The sequence below is a fragment of the Lepisosteus oculatus genome, chromosome 5, assembly GCF_040954835.1.
Source record: "Lepisosteus oculatus isolate fLepOcu1 chromosome 5, fLepOcu1.hap2, whole genome shotgun sequence".
Classification (NCBI taxonomy): Eukaryota; Metazoa; Chordata; class Actinopteri; order Semionotiformes; family Lepisosteidae; genus Lepisosteus; species Lepisosteus oculatus.
The window spans coordinates 20,793,884-20,817,189 of NC_090700.1; the positions used below are offsets into that span (position 1 = coordinate 20,793,884).

General features: G+C 35.1%; 1 protein-coding gene across 1 annotated transcript in view; it reads left to right on the forward strand.

The window, feature by feature from the left end:
• lipib (lipase, member Ib) overlaps positions 1-22,263 on the forward strand; it is a 29,581-nt gene extending 7,318 nt beyond the window's left edge. Inside the window, exons 2-11 of the mRNA XM_006628266.3 lie at positions 4,627-4,697; positions 8,707-9,083; positions 11,293-11,401; positions 12,917-13,018; positions 14,836-14,925; positions 15,745-15,912; positions 17,834-17,923; positions 18,593-18,701; positions 19,187-19,360; positions 21,411-22,263. Coding sequence (XP_006628329.2) covers positions 4,646-4,697; positions 8,707-9,083; positions 11,293-11,401; positions 12,917-13,018; positions 14,836-14,925; positions 15,745-15,912; positions 17,834-17,923; positions 18,593-18,701; positions 19,187-19,360; positions 21,411-21,498 — 1,359 coding nt within the window. The 5' untranslated portion in view covers positions 4,627-4,645 and the 3' untranslated portion in view covers positions 21,499-22,263. The remainder of the gene's footprint in view (positions 1-4,626; positions 4,698-8,706; positions 9,084-11,292; positions 11,402-12,916; positions 13,019-14,835; positions 14,926-15,744; positions 15,913-17,833; positions 17,924-18,592; positions 18,702-19,186; positions 19,361-21,410) is intronic.
• The last annotated feature ends 1,043 nt before the right edge of the window (positions 22,264-23,306 follow it).

A 23,306-nucleotide genomic window follows, 5' to 3' on the forward strand; every position in this document is an offset into this window, starting at 1 on the left:
GCATTTTGAATTGAAACACTAACATACTGTACTTTTCTGGCATTCTATTTTAGACTTGAAAACATCTCTGCAGTGACCAAACCATAATACAAATACAGTCCTTACTAACTGAAATACAAGGGCCTAATTATCTTATCTTAATTCTGTTAAAACAAAAAAATAAATCAAATACCATATGTTTTAATTGTTGTTGGGTTCAATCATAGAGTTTTAATTTTCTATTCATATTCTTTAATTGAAAAGTTGAAAAATGAAGGGTCAACTCCAACAGATATAATTTCTCATTATAATTTTTCTCATTCAATGCTCATTCAATGCTCATAATGACTCATTATGCTGACAATACAGTGTTAAGTGTTTTTAAACACATTTGGTTACAATAATTCTAAGTACATAATTAAAGGCTGACAATGGCCTATCAGATGTTTTGTAACAGTAATTCAATAATAGTTTTTTTTGGAATCTTGTGCAAGAAGATATTGTTTTTCCTTTCATACAGTATGCTCAACCCTATTTCCAAAGAATCAGCAAGAATGTGGTCAAACAGCTCCTAATGTCCTCCTGCATCGGCTCTAACATTGCACACCAGTTTCTACACTGAACACAAGCTTGATCCAGGGGTAAAAAGGCCAAGCTCGACAATTCATTTTGCTCCAGCCTTCATCTGTTTTTGGTGAGATGTTGGAATGCTAACAGACTTTCTTGGTAACCGAAGCAACACTAGGGTAGAAAGAATTCTTCCATAATTTACCCTGTTGATGCTGACACTATATCACTCTTTGATCAGGTTTCTTGGTGAGGACAATGAGGTGCACATATATGAATAATCTGAATGATAATACAGTATATTTGGTTTTTTAAAAAGGAAGTTCAGAAGAAAGAAATGTAGTGTAATATTTCATGTATCATTATAGCAGTGGTTCTTTAAGGAGCCTTTAACCTTTAACCTTTAAGGAGACAGGAGCCCTTAGATTCTCAAAAGCTGCTGAAGTAATTATTATTTTTGATGGTTTACTTTGTAAAAAATCTATCATGTCACCCCACCAAAAAGAACTTACCACTGGGGGTAAGTGCTCCCCAGTTTATAAACGTTGGTATAAACGTTTTTGTAAAATTTCTCTGAGTTTTGAATCTTCATTTTAAGTAAACTAGAAAGTGTTTGTGCTTTATAATTTAACAAAATGAGAATACCAGGGGAGGCTGGGGTAAAAGCCCAAAGCAGGTTGTAGTACAATAATAATTCAGTTGGGTTGCTGCATCATCATTTGTAGGCTACAAAAGAACAAGAGGTCACACCTGAAGAAGGCTCCACGGCTGAAACGTTGTGTTATCTTTTCAGCATGGAATAAACTATTACTTGTTCCTGTACAATAATAATGATGAAAAGAAGGAGACCTTAAGGAAGGATCAAAGACAGATCAAAGAACTGAATCCATTCTGTCAGAATATCATCACTACACTCACAGAGGGCTTATTACACACTTTAAAAACCACTAAAACAACATTTCTTAAAATAATTCAAGAGAAGCTTTACAGTAACTTTGAATCCTGATTAATTAACTTAATAAACTGTTCATGTCTTATACTATAATTTAATTAGACTCAAACTTAAGATAGATATGCTAGTACCATTGAAGCCACAGACAACATGATATAAGGTATAAACGATATGGTATTAATACCAATACAATTAATATAATTTAATACAAAACATGAAGAAAATTAAAATTTAATATAAAAGTATAGAGAAGTGCAGTGGTTAGCATTGCTGGGGCCTGTAGTTCAATTCTTGGGGTGCTATCTGCATGGAGTTTGCATGTTATCTTTGTGTTCAAATGGGTTTCCTTCAAATGATTCAGTTTCCTCCCACAGGCCTAAGACCTACTGATAGGTTCACTGACTGGAAAATTGGTCCTGCAAAGGACTGTAATTCTTTCATGGTGTATCCTTCCTTGTATCTGTTAAAGGAGAACTGCTGTTCCAATTTCTCAGATCATGCAGAGTGAGAAACAAGTAAATAGTTTTTTTAGCAAAACCGCCTTAGTGTCGATAGCAATATTTGGCCAGTAGCCATATCACCCTACAGTACATCTCACAACTGGCAACCCACTGAAACTAAGTAGGTATGAGCCTTGTCAGTATCTGAATGGAAGGCCTCCTGGGAAAAACTAAGGTTGCTGCTGGAAGAGGTGTTAGTGGAGCCAGCAGGGGGCGCTCACCTAGCAGTCAGTTTGTGGTCCTAATGCCTCAGTATAGTGACAGGGACACTATACTGTAAAAAGGCGCCCTCCATTGGATGAAACGTAAAACTGAGGTCCTGACTCTCTGTAGTCATTAAAAATCACAGCGCATTTCTCGAAAAGAGTAGGGGTGTAACCCTGGAGTCCTGGCCAAATTTCCCATTGACCCTTACCAATTATGGCCACCTAATAATCCCCATCTATGAATTGGCCTCATCACTCTGTTCTCTTCCCCACTGATAGCTGATGTACAGTGTGCTCATATTGGCAGCTGTTGCATCATCAAGGTGGATGCTGCACATGGTGGTGGAGGGGAGTCCTCATTACCTGTAAAGCGCTTTGAGTTGAGAGACCAGAAAAGTGTAAGGAATGTTTATTATTGTATTTAAAAAGATGTATTCACAAGCTTGCTTGTTTACAATGTAATACCTGGAAATGTAGTCTTTTTTTGTGAAGTAAATTTGAAGTTTTACATGTTACTTTCATTGTGAAATGCACTCATCAATGTCTATCATTATAGTATATAATGTCTAACCCCAAAATATAAAAATAGTGTTGCAGTTCCCCTTTAATCGATATAGCACTAACAAAATGGATGGATGGATTATGTTCTGTTTGACACAGGTACTTACTTTTTCCTTGTGTTTTCCTTACTTCCTGAACAACTGTGTGCTTTATTTCAGACCAAACACTACATATCCTACTGCAGCTCCCACAACTTCAAACCTGCACACAATGTTACAAAATACTGTGTTATTCCCCTGTTTCCTTGTGTGCAGAGCTCACAAGTTCATGAAATTCAATATGTAAAAGCTCCTGTCAATACATCTCACATTACTTGTTTGTGCATTACTTTGATGAGATAAAACTTTAAATGGTGCCAGAATCCTGTAAACACAATGATGCATGTACAGTATGTGTGTATTCATATACTGTATTGATTTTTTTGTTTAATTTCTGTCAGAATCTTACTGCTTTCATGAATAGAAGCAGCATTTTGGCATTTTTCTTATTTTTCTGTTTAGAATTATCCTGTGAAAATAATATGCAATTCACTGAAATGACATATATTTTAGAGAGCCACAGACAATTCCCAAGTGCTATTAATAGTTCAGTTGAAGCAGAAGACCTATATTTTATGAGGTTCCCGGCCCCTGCATTAGCAGAACATGTGCCAAACTCGCTGAATTGTAATGGATATTTAAACTCTTTTACATGGCATTGATGTGGGAAGGAAGACTGACTTTTGGGACACTCCTTGAAAAATAACCAAGATCCAAAACCGCAAAATCTGAGTTTGAAATTATCAGTGAAATATGCCTTGCAGCAGACATTTAGGCCACCAAACAGAGTAGAACATTCAAAATAATATATAAAAATAATTTAAAACCAGAAAATAATAATGCTGCAAAACAAGTTTTTTGAGTAATTATTTTACAGCAATCAGCCAAAGTCTGACTACAGTACATACAGTAATACTGCATTCTTTCTTCAGGCATTAGGTTTTTGAGATGCTATTTTGGTTAGAAGAGTTCAAGACAATTTAAACATTTATAAAAATAGTACAAAGATTTGACGCATTTGTATAATAAAGATACATTAAACAAAGTATGCAGATGGTGACACACTCTTTGGCTAATAGTAAATAATCATTATTTTTGTAATATGGACAATGCTTTGATGGGACACTTTGCTGATGGATAATTCTGAAAATATATAGTAAAAATATATATTAATATATTTATATATATAAATATAATATATATTAAAAAATTGCTATAGGTATTGTTTCTTTATTTGTAGTTTCCTGGGCTTTTTGTAGGTTCAGGAGATTTCAAGCACAGTCTGTAAATTATACAACAGTCATGCTGTGATTTAAATTATGTATTATTATTTCAAATTCAAAAGCTTTGAATGTATTGGCTGCTCACACATAAAAGTGGTCCATACTGATGTGGAAGGCCAATCAATCAGGTTACACCCTAATGCTTGTTCTGTACAACTTCATTAAAGTGTCAAAGTTAAAATAACACCCAGAACTCCAGATTAGGCCTACCACTGGATCCTTAAAATAGCTTTAATACATTACCAAAAGCCAAGTACAACTTCTTACTCATTATCATAAATGTAAAGCATTCACGTACTGTAGGTCTGTGATTATTGTTCCATTTGTTCAAGCTGGAGAAATCACATTCTGGAGATACTTTCAACTCGAATTAACTTGCAATAATCCTTTTACCCTCATCCTCAGAAGCAGCTTGTCCTGAACAGCTTTCTGAGACCTCAGGTTCTGCTTGGCACTTAACTACATATTGATGAGTGTTCACTGGGTCACTGCGTGCTTGCAGGCTGTGCTTTAGTGCTGAAAGCCTCTCTGTTTGTTTAGGTTTCCACCACAAGGCAGGATGTTCCACTGGTGGATATTGGTGTTCTGTGGCACTTTTGTCTTCTGTGAAGGTAAGTCTCATTTATTTTGTGTTTGAGTTTTGTGTTTAACAAAGTGTGTCGAATTTGGATATTTTCAAAGTTCTACATAAAGAGCAACACAAGTAAAAAACAAAAAAAAAGTAATTTAGAAGAGACTAGATAGGTATTCAAATTTTCTAGTTCTATAAAACTATGTTTGATCTTTTTTTCTGTGTGTTATGCCTGCTGCTGATTTTTGAAGAAAACATAATAAAGAAGCTAAAATGTGAAATCCAATTTTCACTGCAAATGTTCAGTGGATTTCCATGTAGTAGCCTCTTTCTTATATAAAGGGATCAGAGGTTAAGAATGTATGAGTGAATGAAAAAGGATAATAACAGTGAAACATCCAGAAGGCTGAGACAATACCCATTTTGCCCAAAAATTGAGTCTTGAGTTGATTTAAAAAGAGTTAATTTAATGCAATCCCAAAGTATAACACAATTTATTAACATTAAATTTTGCATCAGTGAGAGAACTGCATGCAGTGTGGATCAACACGACTTGTTTCTTAATTTAGAAGCATGATCCAATTTTGAAAGTGTGGACTAATTAAGGCACACAAAAAACCTTTAAAGCTCATGACTGTTTTGTTTAAATGTCATCCTTTTCTCGTAACATCAACAAGCTGATCTTAACATAACAGCCTTGAAGGTTTGATATCAAATAAAAAAATATGTGCTCTAAATTGTGCACACAGCATTCCTTCCACTGCACTAGTAAGTGTATCAAGGAAGGGAACAAATCTTGGATGTTGACCCAGGATCTAGGATGCAAATCATGGATTATTGTGTCTGGAATCTGTTTAAAAGTAACAAGGGGAATTCCAAGAATAGAGACCATAAGGAGCAATGCGCATTGGAAAGCACAATAACCTTACAGCTTCTAAATATAAGTTAAGAAAAACAAAGAAAAGGGATATGGACATTTAGTTTCACTATTAACGTGTCTTCAAATCATATATATTCATATTGTTTTTTAAATGAATATTTTATGAAAATGATATTCCAACAGAAATGTGCTTTCTAAAAAATATATACAATTAAAAATGGATTCTACTTCTGCATTATCCATCTCTAACAAATCCATGTTATTGTGGTCCACTAAGTAATCTTTGGCTAGGGAAAAATATATGAATGTTACAAATGTTTGTTATAGGCAAAACCAAAATCAGTCTATTTACCAGTAGTCATTCTATTCTATCTATGTAATCATTCTAAACTACGGATCCTATTTTCTACAAATCTGGAATGTGCTTTTTAAAGTTCACAACTTTGTTATATAATAAATTAATTGTTCCAGAGTTTAAATGCTGAAGTTGTATCTGGAAGAAAATGTGGCACTTTTTTTATTCAAGCCACTGTTTATATGAGTGTAGAAAAAGTAACAGCATATTTCCTTCTGTATTTTGTTTTGTACTGTATATTCTGTTGTTATTTGTTCATTCACAATGTAAAAAAAAATAAATAATATCAGATATAAAAATATCCCAGGAACAAAAACATCTCTGGCTTCACTTTCCATCACACAACTTTATTGTTGGCATAGTGGTACAGTGGTTAGCATTGCTGTCCTGGAGCCCTGGGCCAATTCTGGATCTTGGGTACTATCTGCCCACAGTCCAAAGACATACTGGTAGTGTTGTGCCTATGTCTGCTCTGTGATGGACAGGCCAGGGTGTATTATTTCTTGCATCTGTTGCATAGGATATGGCTCCCATGTACCCCCTATTGATAGTTACCCCCTATTGAAGTTAGAACATGGATGGATGTATAATTGATTCTAATGAGACAAATTAGTGTTTGCTTACTAACACTATGGCTGTCAGGACATTAATTATTATCATTGTTTGTGTTTATCAAGACCTAAATAGATGAATAGATTACATTAAATTAAAATATTTATTTCACATGGGTCTATAATCCTAACACTCACAGAGTACCCACACCGCATCAAGACTGGAGTTTCATGGGATTTGATGTCTGGTTTTTAGAACATTAACATCTTTATATTCTAAAATTGCTTGATAATTTTGTTACATCCTTGATGTATTTGTTGCATTAACATAATTTGCACAATATGCACATATTGTATAATAAAATCAAGGACTGAAGCCTATGAAATGTCAAATAAAATCAAAAACATAAATATAATCTCCTCTAACAAATGAAAGGAGTCCATTTGGTCCTCCTAGTTCGTTTGGTTCCTAGTAGCTAATTGATCCAAGGATCTAATCAGCCTTTCCTGAAATAAACCAGGGGGTGAGTTTCAACAAGAAGGTTGGACTTTTTGTTAGTCCCACAACCCTTTGGATAAAAAAAGAATGCCTCCTGCTCGCCGTTGTAATTACATTTTCCCATAGTTTCTATTTGTATCCTCTGGTTCATGTTTCACTGTTGATTTTGAAAAAGAAATCTCTAGGATTGACTTTGTCTCCCCCTTTAATGATTTTGAAGGCTCAAAGAAGGTTATTTTTATCGACGTCTAAAAACGTTTCACGCAGATTATGAGTATTAAAGAAAACCTTAACTGTTTGGAGTTCAGAATGTTTTAGGTTTATATTCCAATGGCACTAATTTGTATTACATCATTGGTATTCTTGTGTGAAGGGTATTTGATACTAGCCAGCAGCAAGATTATCACTACAATTACCTGCTATTAGCCTTAAGCAAACAACTAAGCCTACTGCTAAGACCTATTATGCAATGACATGAGCTGCAGAACAATAAGCCCCTTAAGGATGAACTTCTGATTCCACTGTGGATCCTTGTGAATAGGTATATACTGTACTTTGCAGTGGAACACCTGAAACAATGCTTCCCAAACTGGGGATGTACTGTGTCTTCTGGATTTTGCTCAAGTTGATTCTTAAACACAGGCTAATTGACTTCAGTTTTTGTTGTATATTTGTAAATTTGTTTTCAACTCATAACAGGTAAAAGGAAATGTGTAATGGGAAAAGACTTCAGAACTGTCCTCATTCTTAATGTGTTTAAGATATGTCAGCATTTTCATTAGTAGTGGTTATCATCTAGGGTTATACATACTGAACCTGTATGATAATTCCTCTAAAATATCCAGTTCTTTGAGATGAAGATTTTAAGCCAGGGCTCACCATGACAGATAGGAGATGTTTTACTTTACAAATTATGTCACTTTACATATTTTTACATACATTTACTGGTGTATGCCAATGTTAGAGTACATAAAGTGTATGAAATTAAAGTGAATCATTAAAAGTATTTTGTAAAATAAGAAAATGGAAATTAAATGCAGAGAAAAATATGGTACAATCATGGAAAACATAAATAAATGCTAAGCAAGTTTACTGCTCATTCATAACGAAGGGTTTCTGTTAATCTGCTCATAAATATATCTAGCCGAGCTGTTTTGATGTTTTGAGACTTCACCAGAATGAGGTGAGAAGAAAATATTTCCTTTACCCAAAACCTTAAACTGGAACCTCAACTGTCAGCTCTGTGAATGTAACACATGACACATGAGAAACTGTTTTCATTGATGTGAAACTAGATAATCTCTTACTGCAACATGTTGCATTTAGGAAAAAAAGAAAAGCAGATAAAATATAAGTGGACAGTATTTCAACAATACAGTCCAATCAATGGTTGTATACATTTTTTTAAAAAACTTGCTTAATATTAATTCACACCATTGTATTACAGGGTAAATGAAATTAGAGTTGTGTTAATAGTTTGTTTTACACCTAGAAATGCCCATCATAGTTCTAAATGACATGCAATGTTTTCGTTGACTTTGCCAACACATTTGAAGGGTTTTGTCTGTGAATTTCTTTTTAAAAGAATGAGGACTGCGCTACTTCAAAGGATATGTGCTCACCCTAGTATACAGTATATACAGTAGCCTCATAGTGTACTCTTTTGTTATTTATTGATCTGATGAAGTACATACTGTAATGATTAAAATAACAATGATTACCATTCGTTGATTAATTTTGCCATTGTATTTTTTCCATTTGTAGGCAAGGACATACAGTGTGACACCATCACAGACTTGGATTTCCACGACTCTTTTATAGGGACCAAACTGCACGTGAGACTCTTGCTGTACACCAAAGAAACCCAGCTTTGTGGAGAGGAACTTAGTCATACAAACATTTCCCACTCTAAATCCTTTGATTTGTCAAGAAATACCACCTTTCTGATCCATGGATACAGGCCCACTGGTGCCCCTCCAGTGTGGGTAAATAAAACAGTCGAATTGCTAGTTAACTCAGATAACATGAATGTGATTGTAGTGGACTGGAATAGAGGGGCTGCAAATCTCAACTACTTTACAGCTGTGACCAACACAAAGAAAGCTGCAGAGAACCTGACAGAATTTGTTAAGCTGATGAAGGTAAGGGCAAATCTATGCTCATTAGGTGATGTATTTGCTTCTAAAATTGTGAAATTTGATGCTTGTCTTATTTCAGACTGTTATTGGACTACAACCTGTATTCCTCTTGTCACTGATTTCTTAAGTTGTTTTGAAGAAGGCCATGTGGATGTGTTGTCAATCTCAAAGCTAACTGTGACTTTTAAAATAAGTATCAAGTCATTCTCAATGATTAAAACTTTCATTGAATAATTCCTAATATTAATAAAACATGATGCAATTGTGCCATATTAACCTCTATAGTTTTATATAGTTTTATCTGCATTCAATTAAGCACAGAACATGAAGAATAATTATATTGAATATAACTATATAAGGGCAGCACTGTGGTGCAGTGGTTAGCATTACTGCTTTGCAGTGCAGGGATCCTGGAATCAATTTTGGACCTGGGGTTCTATCTGCGTAGAGTTTGTATGTTCTTCCAATGTTCACATGGGTTTCCTCCAGATTCTCTGGTTTCCTCCCATAGTCCAAAACATACTGGTGATTGTCTTGTTTGTGTCTGTCTAACCTGCGAAAGACTGGCATCCTGTCCAGGGTCTACACTATCTAGCACCTGTTGCTTGCCAGGTTGAGCTCTGGCTCCCCTGCGTCCCTGAATTGGAAGAAGCGGTTCGAAAATGGATGGATAGATAAATGTTTATCAATGACACTTCCGAGTCTTAACATTCTCAGCTCAGCCATATTCCAGTTTCTAAAAAATTGGACATTTGAAGTGTAGGAAGATTCACTGATTTTTGATGTATGACAAGGGCATGAAGAGTAATGAATCACTGAAGAAGACTTATATTTCCGATTATACTGTACTTTCCCAGTGATACTTCTCTCTATTATATCCACATTTTTATACTGATTATACAATATCTGTTTCATATTACCTTTTCACGAGTTCTACAGTATATACTGTATTAAGGATTTAGGAGTACTATATGAAACAGAAAACAAATGATGCACATACTGTATCACCCAAGCTGTAAATGGTATATTCTACTCTAAAGAACATGACTTGGTTTCCATTGTGTGCATTCTGCTTGCAGCTGCTGAACTACACTAGTTCTGTGTCTGAAGTGCTGCCTGCTCCTAAGCCTGTCATGCAGAGTAACACAAGCTCCCTTAGTACTTCTTCTTTTCTTTCTTGTCAACATGATAGCACGGATATTGACAAAACCGCATTTTTGACAACATTTCTGCAATTTCTATACAACTGATGATACAGTTCTATTAATGGAATTGTATTTGGACACAGTACTCAGCCTGTGAATCAGCAATGTATTCTATATCCCTGTTTTGTGTTGTCATTGTATGAAGGACTGGTGGGGGTGTAGAGCTGTTTGTCCTCAACAATACGTTTTACAATAACTTTTCACTGGAAAAAAATCAAGATCCCAGATGTGGTTTGATACCTTGGCGCATGACCTCATGAGCTGGTCATTCGCTTCAGCCACAGGCTTGCAAATGACAGCTCTAGGGAAATTGGGCAATTGAGGTGGGCAGCACTCCTACAAGCTGCCTAATACTGTATGTACAGTACAGTATTTGCCTACAGTGTGGGGGGATGATGTTAGTGAGGCATTAGTACTTCCAATTGAGTTGATATGAAGAAAAATAAGATCTTTACATTGCATCTGATTTATGCCTTTTTATGCTCCTCTTTACAAGCACTGAAGCATGAAAATAGATTTGAAGCATACAGATCAAGATTCAGAGGCTTATATGCTGAGATGCACTGTGCATGCTGCTAGTGTATATTGCAACATAGACTATAATGGGCACATCAGATGTGTGGAAAAAAACACATCAAAACTATGGCTAGTGTAGATTAGACCTAATTACATAAGAACTTACTTTAAGTAACTTTTCCAATTTAGTTTCCAGCTACTACCACGTGTCTTTGTCTCACTACTGAGAGAGAAATAGTTGCATTAATTAGGGATACAAGGATGGTAAAGTTACTGTACATATTTGACACAATTTACTCGTTTATTTCAAATTCTTGGAAACTGGTATGTTTCTCACCCAGTGTGCTGCATGAGTGCAAAATGTAGAACATTAAAGGCTCTCTGAGGACTGTCCCTTTTCCAGCAGAACCATGCATCTTTGTGGTCAAAGACTGAATTGGCAATGATTGACACAGCCTTTTCCTTGTGTGTCTATTGTCCTGTTGATTTAGGAGAATGGAGCATCGCTGAGCTCCATTCACATGATCGGAGTCAGTCTGGGAGCTCATCTGTCTGGATTTGTGGGGAGCATGTTGAATGGAAAAATTGGAAGAATCACTGGTAAGATTCACAAGGGGTGGATAGCTTCATTTTCTTTTCCAAAACCTACTGTACAAGAGAGAACTCCTGAAAGAGCTCTTAGCAAGGGAATAAGTACTGGTGCAGGCAAGTGAAAACACATTTCCTAAGCATGAAAGATTGATGCTTGCTGCAAAATGTCTTTGTATTAAATTAATATTTTCACACATCACAGTGCAACTGGTACTAATCTCTCAATGTAGTGTCAGTGAGGAGGTAAACGTGTAACCTGTTCAGCTGCCTAAAGAGCTACAACACAAGCTTCTCACCTTCTTCACCATTTCTTTCTTTGTTGTTAACACTATAGCACATTTACTGACAAAATTAAATGAAACTAAAACTGTTCAATTAATGGAATTATACTGTATTTGAATTTCTTTGTATTAGTTTCATTATTTCACAATGAAATAATTTTACCTCAGTGGCAAGAAAGAGCAAATGAATTCTGAAAGTAATTTAAAATTATTTTTAACCAGTTCACATTTTTATCAATAGTGTACTCTATGTACAGTATTTGGAAGTGGGTGTTGAGGAATCTTATGAATTTAGATAAAACTGGTTAACACCTGTCTAGGGTCAACATCTGAAGTTCTTGGAAGCTGCCCAGAAGCAAGAAAGAAATTAAAGTGTTAATTTAGTTGTGCTGCGTATGAGACACATTCAAAGGAAGTGTCTGGTTTATCTTGACCAATTAAGTCATAGGTAAATGATTAAGAGTTATCAACAGTAGAAGGAAAGAGGACACAACAAGCAGGTAGAGAGAGAGAGAAGAAAACAGAGTTGGGACATGGGGAAAGAAGGAGCAGATAGATGAAGGTCACAGGAAGAGACAGAAAGACACAAGGAGAGAGAAGAAAGCGCATGCCACGTCCAGATCATCTTTAAAGACCGATTCAATTATTTGAAAAATGGCCTCTCCTGGTCGCCGATGCATTTTTAGAATAGGGAGATATGTTTCTCATTCACTTTGTAGCATTTAGATTTATCTAGAGAGAGATTTAATTATAGGACGGATACTGTTTAGTTTAGAAGGCTTATTTATTCAAGTTGTTGGCCTGTGTAGGTGTTATTTAAGATTTGAATATCCGGAAGAAGTCTGTTTTTTGGGGGGATGTAGGCTGCCGGAATGTTTTATTTGTACAGTATATAGTGTAACTTGTATGTTGCGTGCTTATGTTGTGTGTTGTCGTTTTGTGTGCACTACAAATTGTTAATAAACATTTGTTTAGCCTAGTTTGCCCGACTTCTTACTTTTTCACCAAAGCTGTGCAGGTGAGAACCAGAGAACAAGAACTCAGGTGCCTCTAATTATACTAATGGGTTATTTTTGGCATATCATTTACAATGATTATGATTATGTTATTTGTTTATTTTATTTATTAATCCCCTTGGTCATATTTTTATATTCACTACTTTCATAACCTCTATTTGTTACATTATCATCCTTCATGCTGTAAATGCCATTCCTTTAAAATGTTCCTTTTTGTCCTTCCTCAGGGCTTGACCCTGCCGGCCCATTATTCACTGGGAAGCCCCCAGAGGAGAGACTGGACAGCAGTGATGCAGAGTTTGTTGACGTCTTACACACTGACATGGATGGTATGGATCTGGTTATGCAAGACAGGGTGTAATAATAGTTGTATTAGGGACATGTTAATACATCCTGCTGTCTCTTTAAAAAGAATGTAACACTAGGTTGTGTAATGCAACCTTAGGCTGGTCTGAAAACACTGTAATGCTGGGTTGTGTGAGCACTGTGTTACTACACATTTCTTGAGCTGTGCACCACACATTCCGCAGCTGCTCATATTTGTGAACATCCATCTGCAGTGTTAGGATAGGCACCTTCACCATTGTAACTTTACCATGACAGATCTCATTTTACATTACTGTCTTTTTATTTTATCTTTGACACTAATTACATTGCTATGAACCTTTTCCTTATCTATTAAAATGCCCACATGTGATTAAACAACTCTAATCTTGTTTGGATCTTGAGTTTTTTGCAGATGTAGCTCTGCTGTATATTCAAGAGAATTAGCCTTCTCTTTTAGGGACAGATTGCTAGCAGCTATTGTGTATTTTGTTGTATTTTGAGTTCTTCCTTGCTTTTTGGTCTACCACTCTATAGTCATTCAGCTTTGCTGTAAAAACAGGCTGGGTTTATTAAAACAATGTATTGAACAGTGTAAATGCAAGCACAAAATAGTTGCTAAGAAAAATAAAAGTAAAGAGTTAAGAGTCACACATAAAATTAGTTCTTTTTTGTTTTTCCATCAATAGGAATATAGTAATTCTTTCCCCATTTGCTAAATGCCATCATGCACTAGGTCATGCAGGACATGAGCTAACCCTTTTTTATAGTGTCTGTGGGAGGAAGCCACAATGATTTGAAAAACAAACTTCACTGTACTTTTCTTTTTGCATCACTGCAACAGATTTTAAGATTCTCTCTTGCAAAATGTCCTTTCCAAGTAAACTCATGCCTGCCTTAGATTTACAATTCAATCTGCTGAAAGTAGCTTGATATCACGACCAACGTATTATGACCTACTGTATTATCATAAACACAGAGTAAAAACAATCCTACAAAAGAGAGAACAGTGGGGTTTCACCTTCAACAACATATTTGTACATTTGTACAATCCATTCTTTCATTTTCTAACTACTTGTTCCAATTCAGGGTCACAGGGAAGCCATTGTCTATCCTGGCAAGCATGGAGTGCAAAGCAGGATATACCCTGGAAGGCACAAACAGACATACAAAGCAGACACAGACTTGCACACATGTACACCTAATTAGACAATGAACCTACCAGTATGTTTTCGGATTGTGGGAGGAAAATGGAACATCCTGAGAAAACCCACTCAAACATGAACTTACAGTACAAACTCCACACAGACATTACCCAGATCTGGAATTGAAACCTTAGCCCGAGAGCTGTGAGATATGCCAACCATTGCACCATCGCGCCATCCTATTTATACATAAAATAAATACAAAAGACATCTAAATACAGTAAAAAAAACAAAGGAGAAAAAAGGAGGTAGGCATACATTAACAGTATTATCCTCTGTGTGTTCATCAACCCAAAAGACATTTTCTGAATCTGCAGTGTAACACAAAAGCTGAAGGTACACTGAAGTGCCAAATAAAAAAAAACAGCAGTGTTGTGGAAATATGGAACAAATGTGGAGGCCAATACCTTGACTTCTTTCATGAAACTGCTGTGCTAATTATCTACCATCAACCAAAAGTACTACTGTACATGTGCTGAATACAATGTCAATATCAAATCATATATCTACAATATTTTCAAGCAAGACAAATCCAATCTATTATTCTTTCCATTATGTTTTTGTTTACCTTTTGCTTTTTCAGTGAATCTTAAGACTATGTTGTTTCTAACCTTCAGCTCTAGGATTCAGACTTCCTTTGGGTCATATCGATTTCTATGCCAACGGAGGAGCAGACCAGCCTGGCTGCCCCAAAACCATTTTTTCTGGTGAGCTTTTTTTCGAGAACTGGTTATTGTACTTCATTCCCGTAAAGACAAGTGTGTGATTTGGGGATTCTGAACTTGTGGCCTTTCCTGTTACAGCTTGTAAAGGAGCAATTTCACATTCATAAGACCTTGCAAAATTCCCAACAGAATAAAAGAATCCCGTCTGAATTGACGATAATTTATCCATTTAAAAATAAGTCTATTTAAACAAAAATTGATCCTTTGAAAAAACAAAAAAAAAATAATTATCTATCAATTATATTAAGATCATACATTCAAGGAAACTAAAGGCTGCTCTGATATAACAATTTAAAGATAATGTTTAAAGTGACTCCAAAATGTTAGAAGCTTTGTGATAATATTCCTCAATATCAAGTGACCAGTCATGCAAGTCTTACTTTGTTTTGACAGAAGCATGCTTCCATTGTAGGACTCATTGTATGTGATCCTCAGGAAATACGTGGCTATAGAATCAGGTGGAATTCAGCACACCATGTCAGCAGAGCACTACAAAATATTTGAGATAGAATATGGTTGACCGGCCAGGTTATTTAGAACAACGAAGTTTGCAATTTTGTTTGTCTCTTAAATTTAATGAATTTCCTTGGTAGCTCTGTAAATCTTCTTTTATTCTTCTACTTATAAGGCACTTCAGAACCCACACACAAACTGTAAGCAATCCTACTACGTTTTTGTCAGTTCAGATTGCCAGTCAAGCCACAACATGTTAGTTCCTAATGTAGTATTGGATTGTTCACCCACAGGTAGGGAATATTTAATAAAACTAATATTCAAATGTTCTACTTTTTTATGTTTCAGGTAAAAAATACTTTGTGTGTGACCATCAGAGATCAGTCTTCCTATTTATGAGCTCACTAAATAAGACATGTGGCATAACTGCTTACCCCTGTTCATCATATTCGGATTTTCTTGACGGAAAATGTTTGGATTGTAAGGATTTTCATCCTGCACCCTGTCCACTCTTTGGTAAGATGTATTCTTTAACTGAATACCTCCTAATAAACACATTTTTTTTCACAGTATTGTATACAGTAGTGGTAGAGGTACAATATATACACACCACAAACATACTTACAATTATTCTTCTGTTTCCACAGCAAGTACCTGTGTGCACTACTGCTAAAATAACTAGATTCACATTAGATACACACCATGTGCAGCTGCTTATACCTCAGCTCAAAAATGCCTTGCTCTTTAGTTAAACTAACCTAACTAAAGTTACTCCTTAATTAAAGTTTTACTAAGAGCAAAGCAATTCCCTTCAAATGACGCCAATCTTTACAAATATTTCTGGAGATTTGAAGGAAACACATTGGCTTTCTTGACAGTCCTTCCCAGGTATCAATAAGCTTTCACAAATTTTGATTCATTTCTTCATGAAGACAAAATCCCATTCCCTTTAACTAGTTACTAAGAAATGCTTGCACTCTTGGTGACATCGTAGAGGTCTGTACATGTTTCAGGATCTTGAGGGAAACTTACTTGCCCAGGGTCTCCTATTTTACTTAGTCCTTCGTGGCTACTGTATAAAGTTCCATGGGATGCTACTTTACCATCCCATTCAGTAACTGGTCTAATTTTTTCAAAAGACACCATGAAGGTTCTGCTCTCTTGTCATATACCTGTAAGTTGTTTTCTACCATCTAGGACCACGAAGTTACAGATATTGTGTAGGGAAATAAAACAAACTTGTTGAATATGCTCCTGTTCCTCTGAAAACCTGGTGAACCAGTTAATTCATTTTAAATCTACACATGAGAACACAATACCAATGGTTCCAAAAGAAAACAACTCTAAACCTCTAAGTCACACATGCAGTCAGGTGGTGACTGGTACCAACACACATTGTGGGAGAGTACAGTACTGTGATTTTGGGCATGACCATGCTGCTGACTCCATAACTACTCCTTCTCAGTGATAATTCCCAAGATCAGAATGATGACTTTTGTTCACAGGTCTAGTCCTGTGATGAATCCACTTGATGAAGATGGGTAAACATTGAGGCAGCCTTCAATTTCTCATAGTTGCATTGATTTGTAGAAACCAGTTCTTAGGGAAGGATGGGTGGTTAACTTATGTTTTGCTTGTGCAAAGTTGCAAAAGTATGGTCCGATATTTTGTTCCTTTTGACATTATTGAATTACCATTTCCCCCTTTTTTTTGTTTAAGGTCCCATTTACATATACAGTATTCTGTGTTTTCATATTAATAAAATAGATTTAAATTTGTATTTTAAACTGTAATTTAACAGTGATATTTGGGTAATTAATGAGCAAATTCTCTTTCAATATCTCTCACTCCTTGAATTGGAAACTGCAAAGTATACAAGTTATAAGCAGGTTAATATTAGAATAATGATTATTCCTAAAATGTCTAGCAATTTTTCACTCTATAATGTTTATTCCAAGTCTTTTATTTTCAGTGTTTAAAACACATATCATTAAATTGTTTAACCATGTCTTCTATTTTTAAGAACAGTATAGATACTAAAAAGAGATAGATGGACATGGTGGTTAGCTCCTATCCCTGGGTTCAATTGTAGGCTAGGGCACCTTCTGTGTGGAGTCTGCATGTCCCACCCGGATATAGTCCCGCCTTTTACCCTCTGGCTAGGACTCTGATTCACTTGGACCAACCAATGATGAAGCTCTTACTAAAAATTGATGGATCAGGATACTAAGAGAATAAATGTCTGTAGTTATTTTAAACCTGGTAATGAAGACAGCTACACCAATTATAATAGGGCATTGTTATATTACAACACTGCTACTTTGTTTTGTTTTATATTTCTGCATTAAATGATAGGCTCGTAGCATGCATCAGTTCTAGAATGCTGAAGGTAGGTGTGTAAACATATTCATATACTTGTGGTTTGTTCCTTTTTCAGGCTATTATGTAAATAAGTGGAAAGATGTTCTTTTAAAACTTGGCCAAACAAAAACATATTTTTCTACAACGGCAAAAGATCCATTTTGTAGTAAGTTAAATCATTTTGACTATTTTTGCATTGATTTGTTCAACTTCCCTTCCCTGTAGTATGTTCCCAGCCCAGCTCCTGTAGGATTGCTATCTTTGCTGGTTTTCATTCCAGATGATGTCTTAATCACCAGTGCTGATAGATGTCTTTAATTGATCTTCTCACTTGTTTAGACTTTATGTCTAAAAAAGTTCCTACTTCATGTGGATATTTTCCAACAATTCCACATATGAAGTTTTATATATTATATGATATATTATATATCATAAGCCGTCTCTTCTGAAGTTTTTAAATAAACGTTTACACCCTAATTTCTGACTGAACTGCTAATACTGCTAAAATGGCAGAACGAACTTTCAAGGCATTTTGCTCCAGTGCGAAATTTGCAATCAGTTCCCTTTACTAAATTAATGTTACCTAATATCCCTTACTGTATGTCTTATATTATAAATATATACAGTGTTTGATGTGAAAATATGATAGATTTGCATTTGTTTTTAACAGTCATTTACAGTATTCTCCACCAGATTTGTACTTTTACAGAATCTTTCAGCAGATTTAAAAAAATCTACTTTGAGGGAAATTCCCTTGTAATGTCTCTCTAGGTGTTCATGTTGCATCATACTGTATATCTTACAATTGACTGAAAATTATGTTTTCTATTTCAAGAGCATAATTACCTTGTGGATATTGTTACATGGAACCAAAACACACGGTGGGGATTCGTCACAATAAAATTATTCAGCGGCAGAAATGTCACAGAGGCCAAAATAGACCAGTAAGTTCCAGTAATATACTGCAGTTGAGTATCAGGTTAACATGTGAAGCCATTTTTGGTGGCCCTATTTTCACCCATCCATGTTGAACTGAGGATCTCAGATGACTATTTCTTGAATGAAGCCTGGGTGTCAGCATATACAGTACAAAATGATTGATTTATCCAGACTCTAAAAAACTTTTGTTTAAAAAAAAGTGTCCCCTTTTCACAGTTTTAACACAATTTCTTGTAGTTTTCACTTATCTTAATAATAAATAAAAGATTTAAGATGAATACACATTTATTTAAATTCGGTATATTTTAATATATACTGTTGAGAGGAACTAAGAGCTAACCAAGTGATTTTATGCAATCTTTACAGTACATCTTAATCTTTAATAAACTTAAAATGTTATTTCAATAAATATTTTTTATTAAACTTTCTAATGAAAACAGGGGGGGCAGTTTGTTTTGATCATGTGGAAATATTTTTATTTGTCTTTCAGTAAAGCAGCAAAGTTTGAGCAGTACACAGAGACACGCCTGCTAGCACAGTTTGATGAAGACTTCGAGAATATTCAAAAGATCTCTTTGAAGTTCTCCACTGGAAACATGATTGGACCAAGATACAAGCTAAGAGTCATCAGGTTCAAACTCAGACCTTTGGAAAAGAGTAACCGGTAATTAATTATTGATTATAATTGTCATGTTCATAGTGATACACATTCTTATAATGGGATGGCAAAACGGACTTCTGAATTCAGTAACTGGTTAGAATCAGCTGCTTTTGTTTAACCACCACACTCATGACTGTTGCCATAAAATATAACTTTTTTAGAGGCTCTTCAGCTCCTAATATTTCTCTGATTGGTTCTACAGTATGTCCCTTTATACAGTAGCTGAGGAGTTTTGCTCGTATATTTAATTTTGTACAAGTTTAAAGTAGACCATATTTCTTTTATTAATGTCTAAATAATTTATTTGCCATTACTTGTATCATTTTTGTTTGTAGAAATGCATATACTGTATACAGTACCTGCCTGGAAAGAACTTTGGCAGAACTCAAGAGTCTCATTAGAACAAGTTTCTTTTGTTTCTTTTCTAAATTCTGTGGTCATAGATGCCAATCCAGAAAAACAGAAACAGCTACAACTTCAAACTGTTTTCACAAACATAGGCGTTAACAGATAATTAAATGGCAGTATGTTCACTAAAGAAAGACATTCCTTGCAAGCCCCCGCATTACTTAACATCTCAGGAAACAAGACGTTCGGCCCTAAAGTCTGTTATTTTCACTTCCCTAAAAACACAGAGAATTGTATTTTAGACTCTACATTTGAATGACCACAATTACACCTAAAATGAAACTGAACTCTTTATTCCTGCCACAAGCTTTAAAGCAAAACTATTATGTTTATTATTCATTACAGGCCAGTCTTATTACAGTACAATGGTATGTGCTGTATCACAATGCTTTGTAATGTCTCTCTGTTTTGCATGATAAGCGGAAGTCTTATTTCTGTGTTAAATTCACTATTTTTCTTCTTAATCAAAGCAGTTCATTAGAAGAATGACCAGATGCATTCCTGGACTTAAAAGAATGTCCTGTGCTGAAAGGCTAAATTAACTGAACTTTTTCTAACTTGAACACAGACTACTAGGGAATCTGATTTTGGTACTGATAAAGCAACCCAGCTATCTTCAAAATTAACACTGAAACACAAATCAAAGGGCACAAGCTTTAAAAGAGAAAGCTCCAAGTGTTAGTTTTATGAAACAAGCTACCAAGCAATAATATATTGTCAAAATTGATCTGGCAAATTCCTTCAACAAATATTTGAATGAGATCCTCAAATTAATCAGCTACTAGAAATCAAATAGGATAGATGGAGTAAATGCTAACATGTTGTTAGTAACCCTGTTATGTTGCTAGAATTTACAATAAAACTGTGACAGACACTTATTTGTGTCTTTCAGCATAAATATAAATATAAATCTCCAACTCCACGCATTCAACGATTATGAGAATAAATTGAAACATTTAATCATTTTGGACATTTCTCCAAACAGAAGTCCCTTCTTTACTGGTTTAGGTTAACTATTGTTTAAGATTCAGTTGCTCCCATTTCTGCACTATATGTTAGGTCATGATATCTGATAGAGAAGAAAAATAAATTAAAGCCAGATTTTGTTCTGCATACAAAGGCAAATCTAACCAAGGTTGTCTCCATGAGCAAGGACAAATTAGTTAAAAATAAAATCTACTGCGTCATGTTCTTGAAAATAATATTGTCTTGTGCCACCATCTTCTTGTCTTGGACAATTACATTCATTGGACATGGTGTTAATCCTTGTTTCACGTCAAACAAACCAAAGGGACCAAAACAGAGCACTCTCATGGGAAAACTAATCTTATTTTTGTGAGTACTCAAATGGAGGGCAATATACAGTGCTCCTAGAGAAGGAAAATGGAGTGCTTACCTTCTTGTTCTCACTTTAGTGTGCATCACATTTCTTTTCTCACTTTTGTTAATGTGTGTTTCCTTTGTGTCATTTGGACTTTTTGGTTATCTGTCATTCCAAAAAGGTCTTGTATTTTTTTTCTCGTCCTATTATTATAGTGAACATCAATTATATATGGACATATTAAAGTTTTGTATCTATGGGCATATTACAGTCAGTGTAAATAGACTACATTTACTATTTAATTGTATTTTCTTTTCATTCCAGCACGCCCCTGTGCAGATATGATCTCATTCTGGAGGAAAACTCTGAAGTGTCATTCAGACCCATTCCTTGTCAGGACATGCAGTTTTAAAGATCGGGAAGCCCTGGAAAGAAAATCTTGCTGCATAACCTTGAACATGATAGAAGTATTTAAGAGGAAACATATATTCCGGGGAATGCTTCAAACTGTATATACTGTAATGTAGCTTTTGTTTTGTTTTTTTGTATTTGAAATATCATTTTATTTTTGTAATGAAAAAAAATCGAAACAATATAAATTTATTGTGTCAAAATATGATTTTAAAACTCACAGTTCATGTAATGATATTTATTTCAATTCTCAAAGTTATGTATTTTTGTTGAAAGACGAAATAGTGGAAGTAACAAATTAGTTATAAAATTTAAAAAAGAACTTATTTTCTTAATATTTATAAATGCATGTACATTTTTTATGTTGTTTTAAAAAATCCTTAAGACTTGATAATACTTTGGCAAAAATGGCAAAAATGTAATGTACAGTAGAAACATCAATGAGCTGTTGCAATAGAAAAAGCTAATACCTACTGTATATAACCTTCATTCCAAAACTGATGTGATAAAATTAATGTTCTGAAAACTTGATTAACCAACAGTTTGACCATATAACCAACTGCAAAGTATGAAAGTCTGTTTCTACCAGATATAAAAAATGAAGTTTCTCTGGTAATATTTGGCATTAAAATGTTGAAATTACAGCTGTAATTTCTTTTGTTCTCCAGGACTCCTCTGAACATTTTCTCTCCATTTGTGCCTGGACATATAGACCTTTTCTGTGATTTGTTTTAAAATGTTTGTCTAAATAAAACTATCAGAATGATTTTTGCAGGTAAAGTATTTTTTTAATATTAAAGCAGATTTTCAGTTGTTACAATGTGGGGAAAAAATTAATGGCTTATCCCAGCAAGCGACTGGCACAAGACAGGATATACCCTGGACATTGCAGGGCAAACACAAAAACACTCACACCAGGGCCACATTTTTCTGAAGCCAATTAACAAGCCAGAATGTCTTTGGACTGTGGGAGGAAACTGGAGCACCCAGAGGAAACCCACAAGAACAAGGGAACAAGAACTTCTAAAAACTTATGATGTTCTCTTTCTATCCTCATTCTTCTTGATCTCAGTGCTGCTTTTGACACTGTTAACCATGACATCTTACTTTCTTGTCTTGAGAGTTTCTGACACTGCTCTCAAATGGTTCAAGTCTTACAGTACCTCACTGATCGCTGTCACATTGTTTCCCTTGGCGGATTTAGGTCTGAAATTGGTCTCGCTAAGTCTGGTGTTCCTCAGGGCTCAATACTGGGCCCCTTACTTTTCAGCATTTACATGTTTCCACTTGGTCAGTTTTTAAGATCACATGGCCATGAACTATCATTTCTATGCTGATGATACTCAAATATAAATCTATACTAAACCTGACAGTAATGTAGCTGTCTCTATTCTATTAAATTGCATCTCTGACATTCTGTAAAAACTTGGATGACTCAAAATGTCCTTCATCTTAACAGTGACAAGACTGAAGTCATGTTTATCGGCACCCCCTATCAACTGTATGCTGTAACCCTATCTGTGGATGGTACTGTACTTGAGCTTCAGTCTAAATTGAAAAACCTTGGGGAGATATTTGATTCAGGCTTGACATTCAACCCACATGTAAAGAATATTGTCAAAACATCTTTCTTTCTCCTCAGAAATATCACCATACTATGCCCTATATTATCACTAACTATGACTGAAAAGCTGATCAACACATTTGTGTTCTCCCAAATTGACTACTGTAATGCTCTACTCGCTGGGGTATCTAAATCTACTCTGAACAAACTGCAGTATGTCAAAATTCGGCAGCCAGAATCCTGAC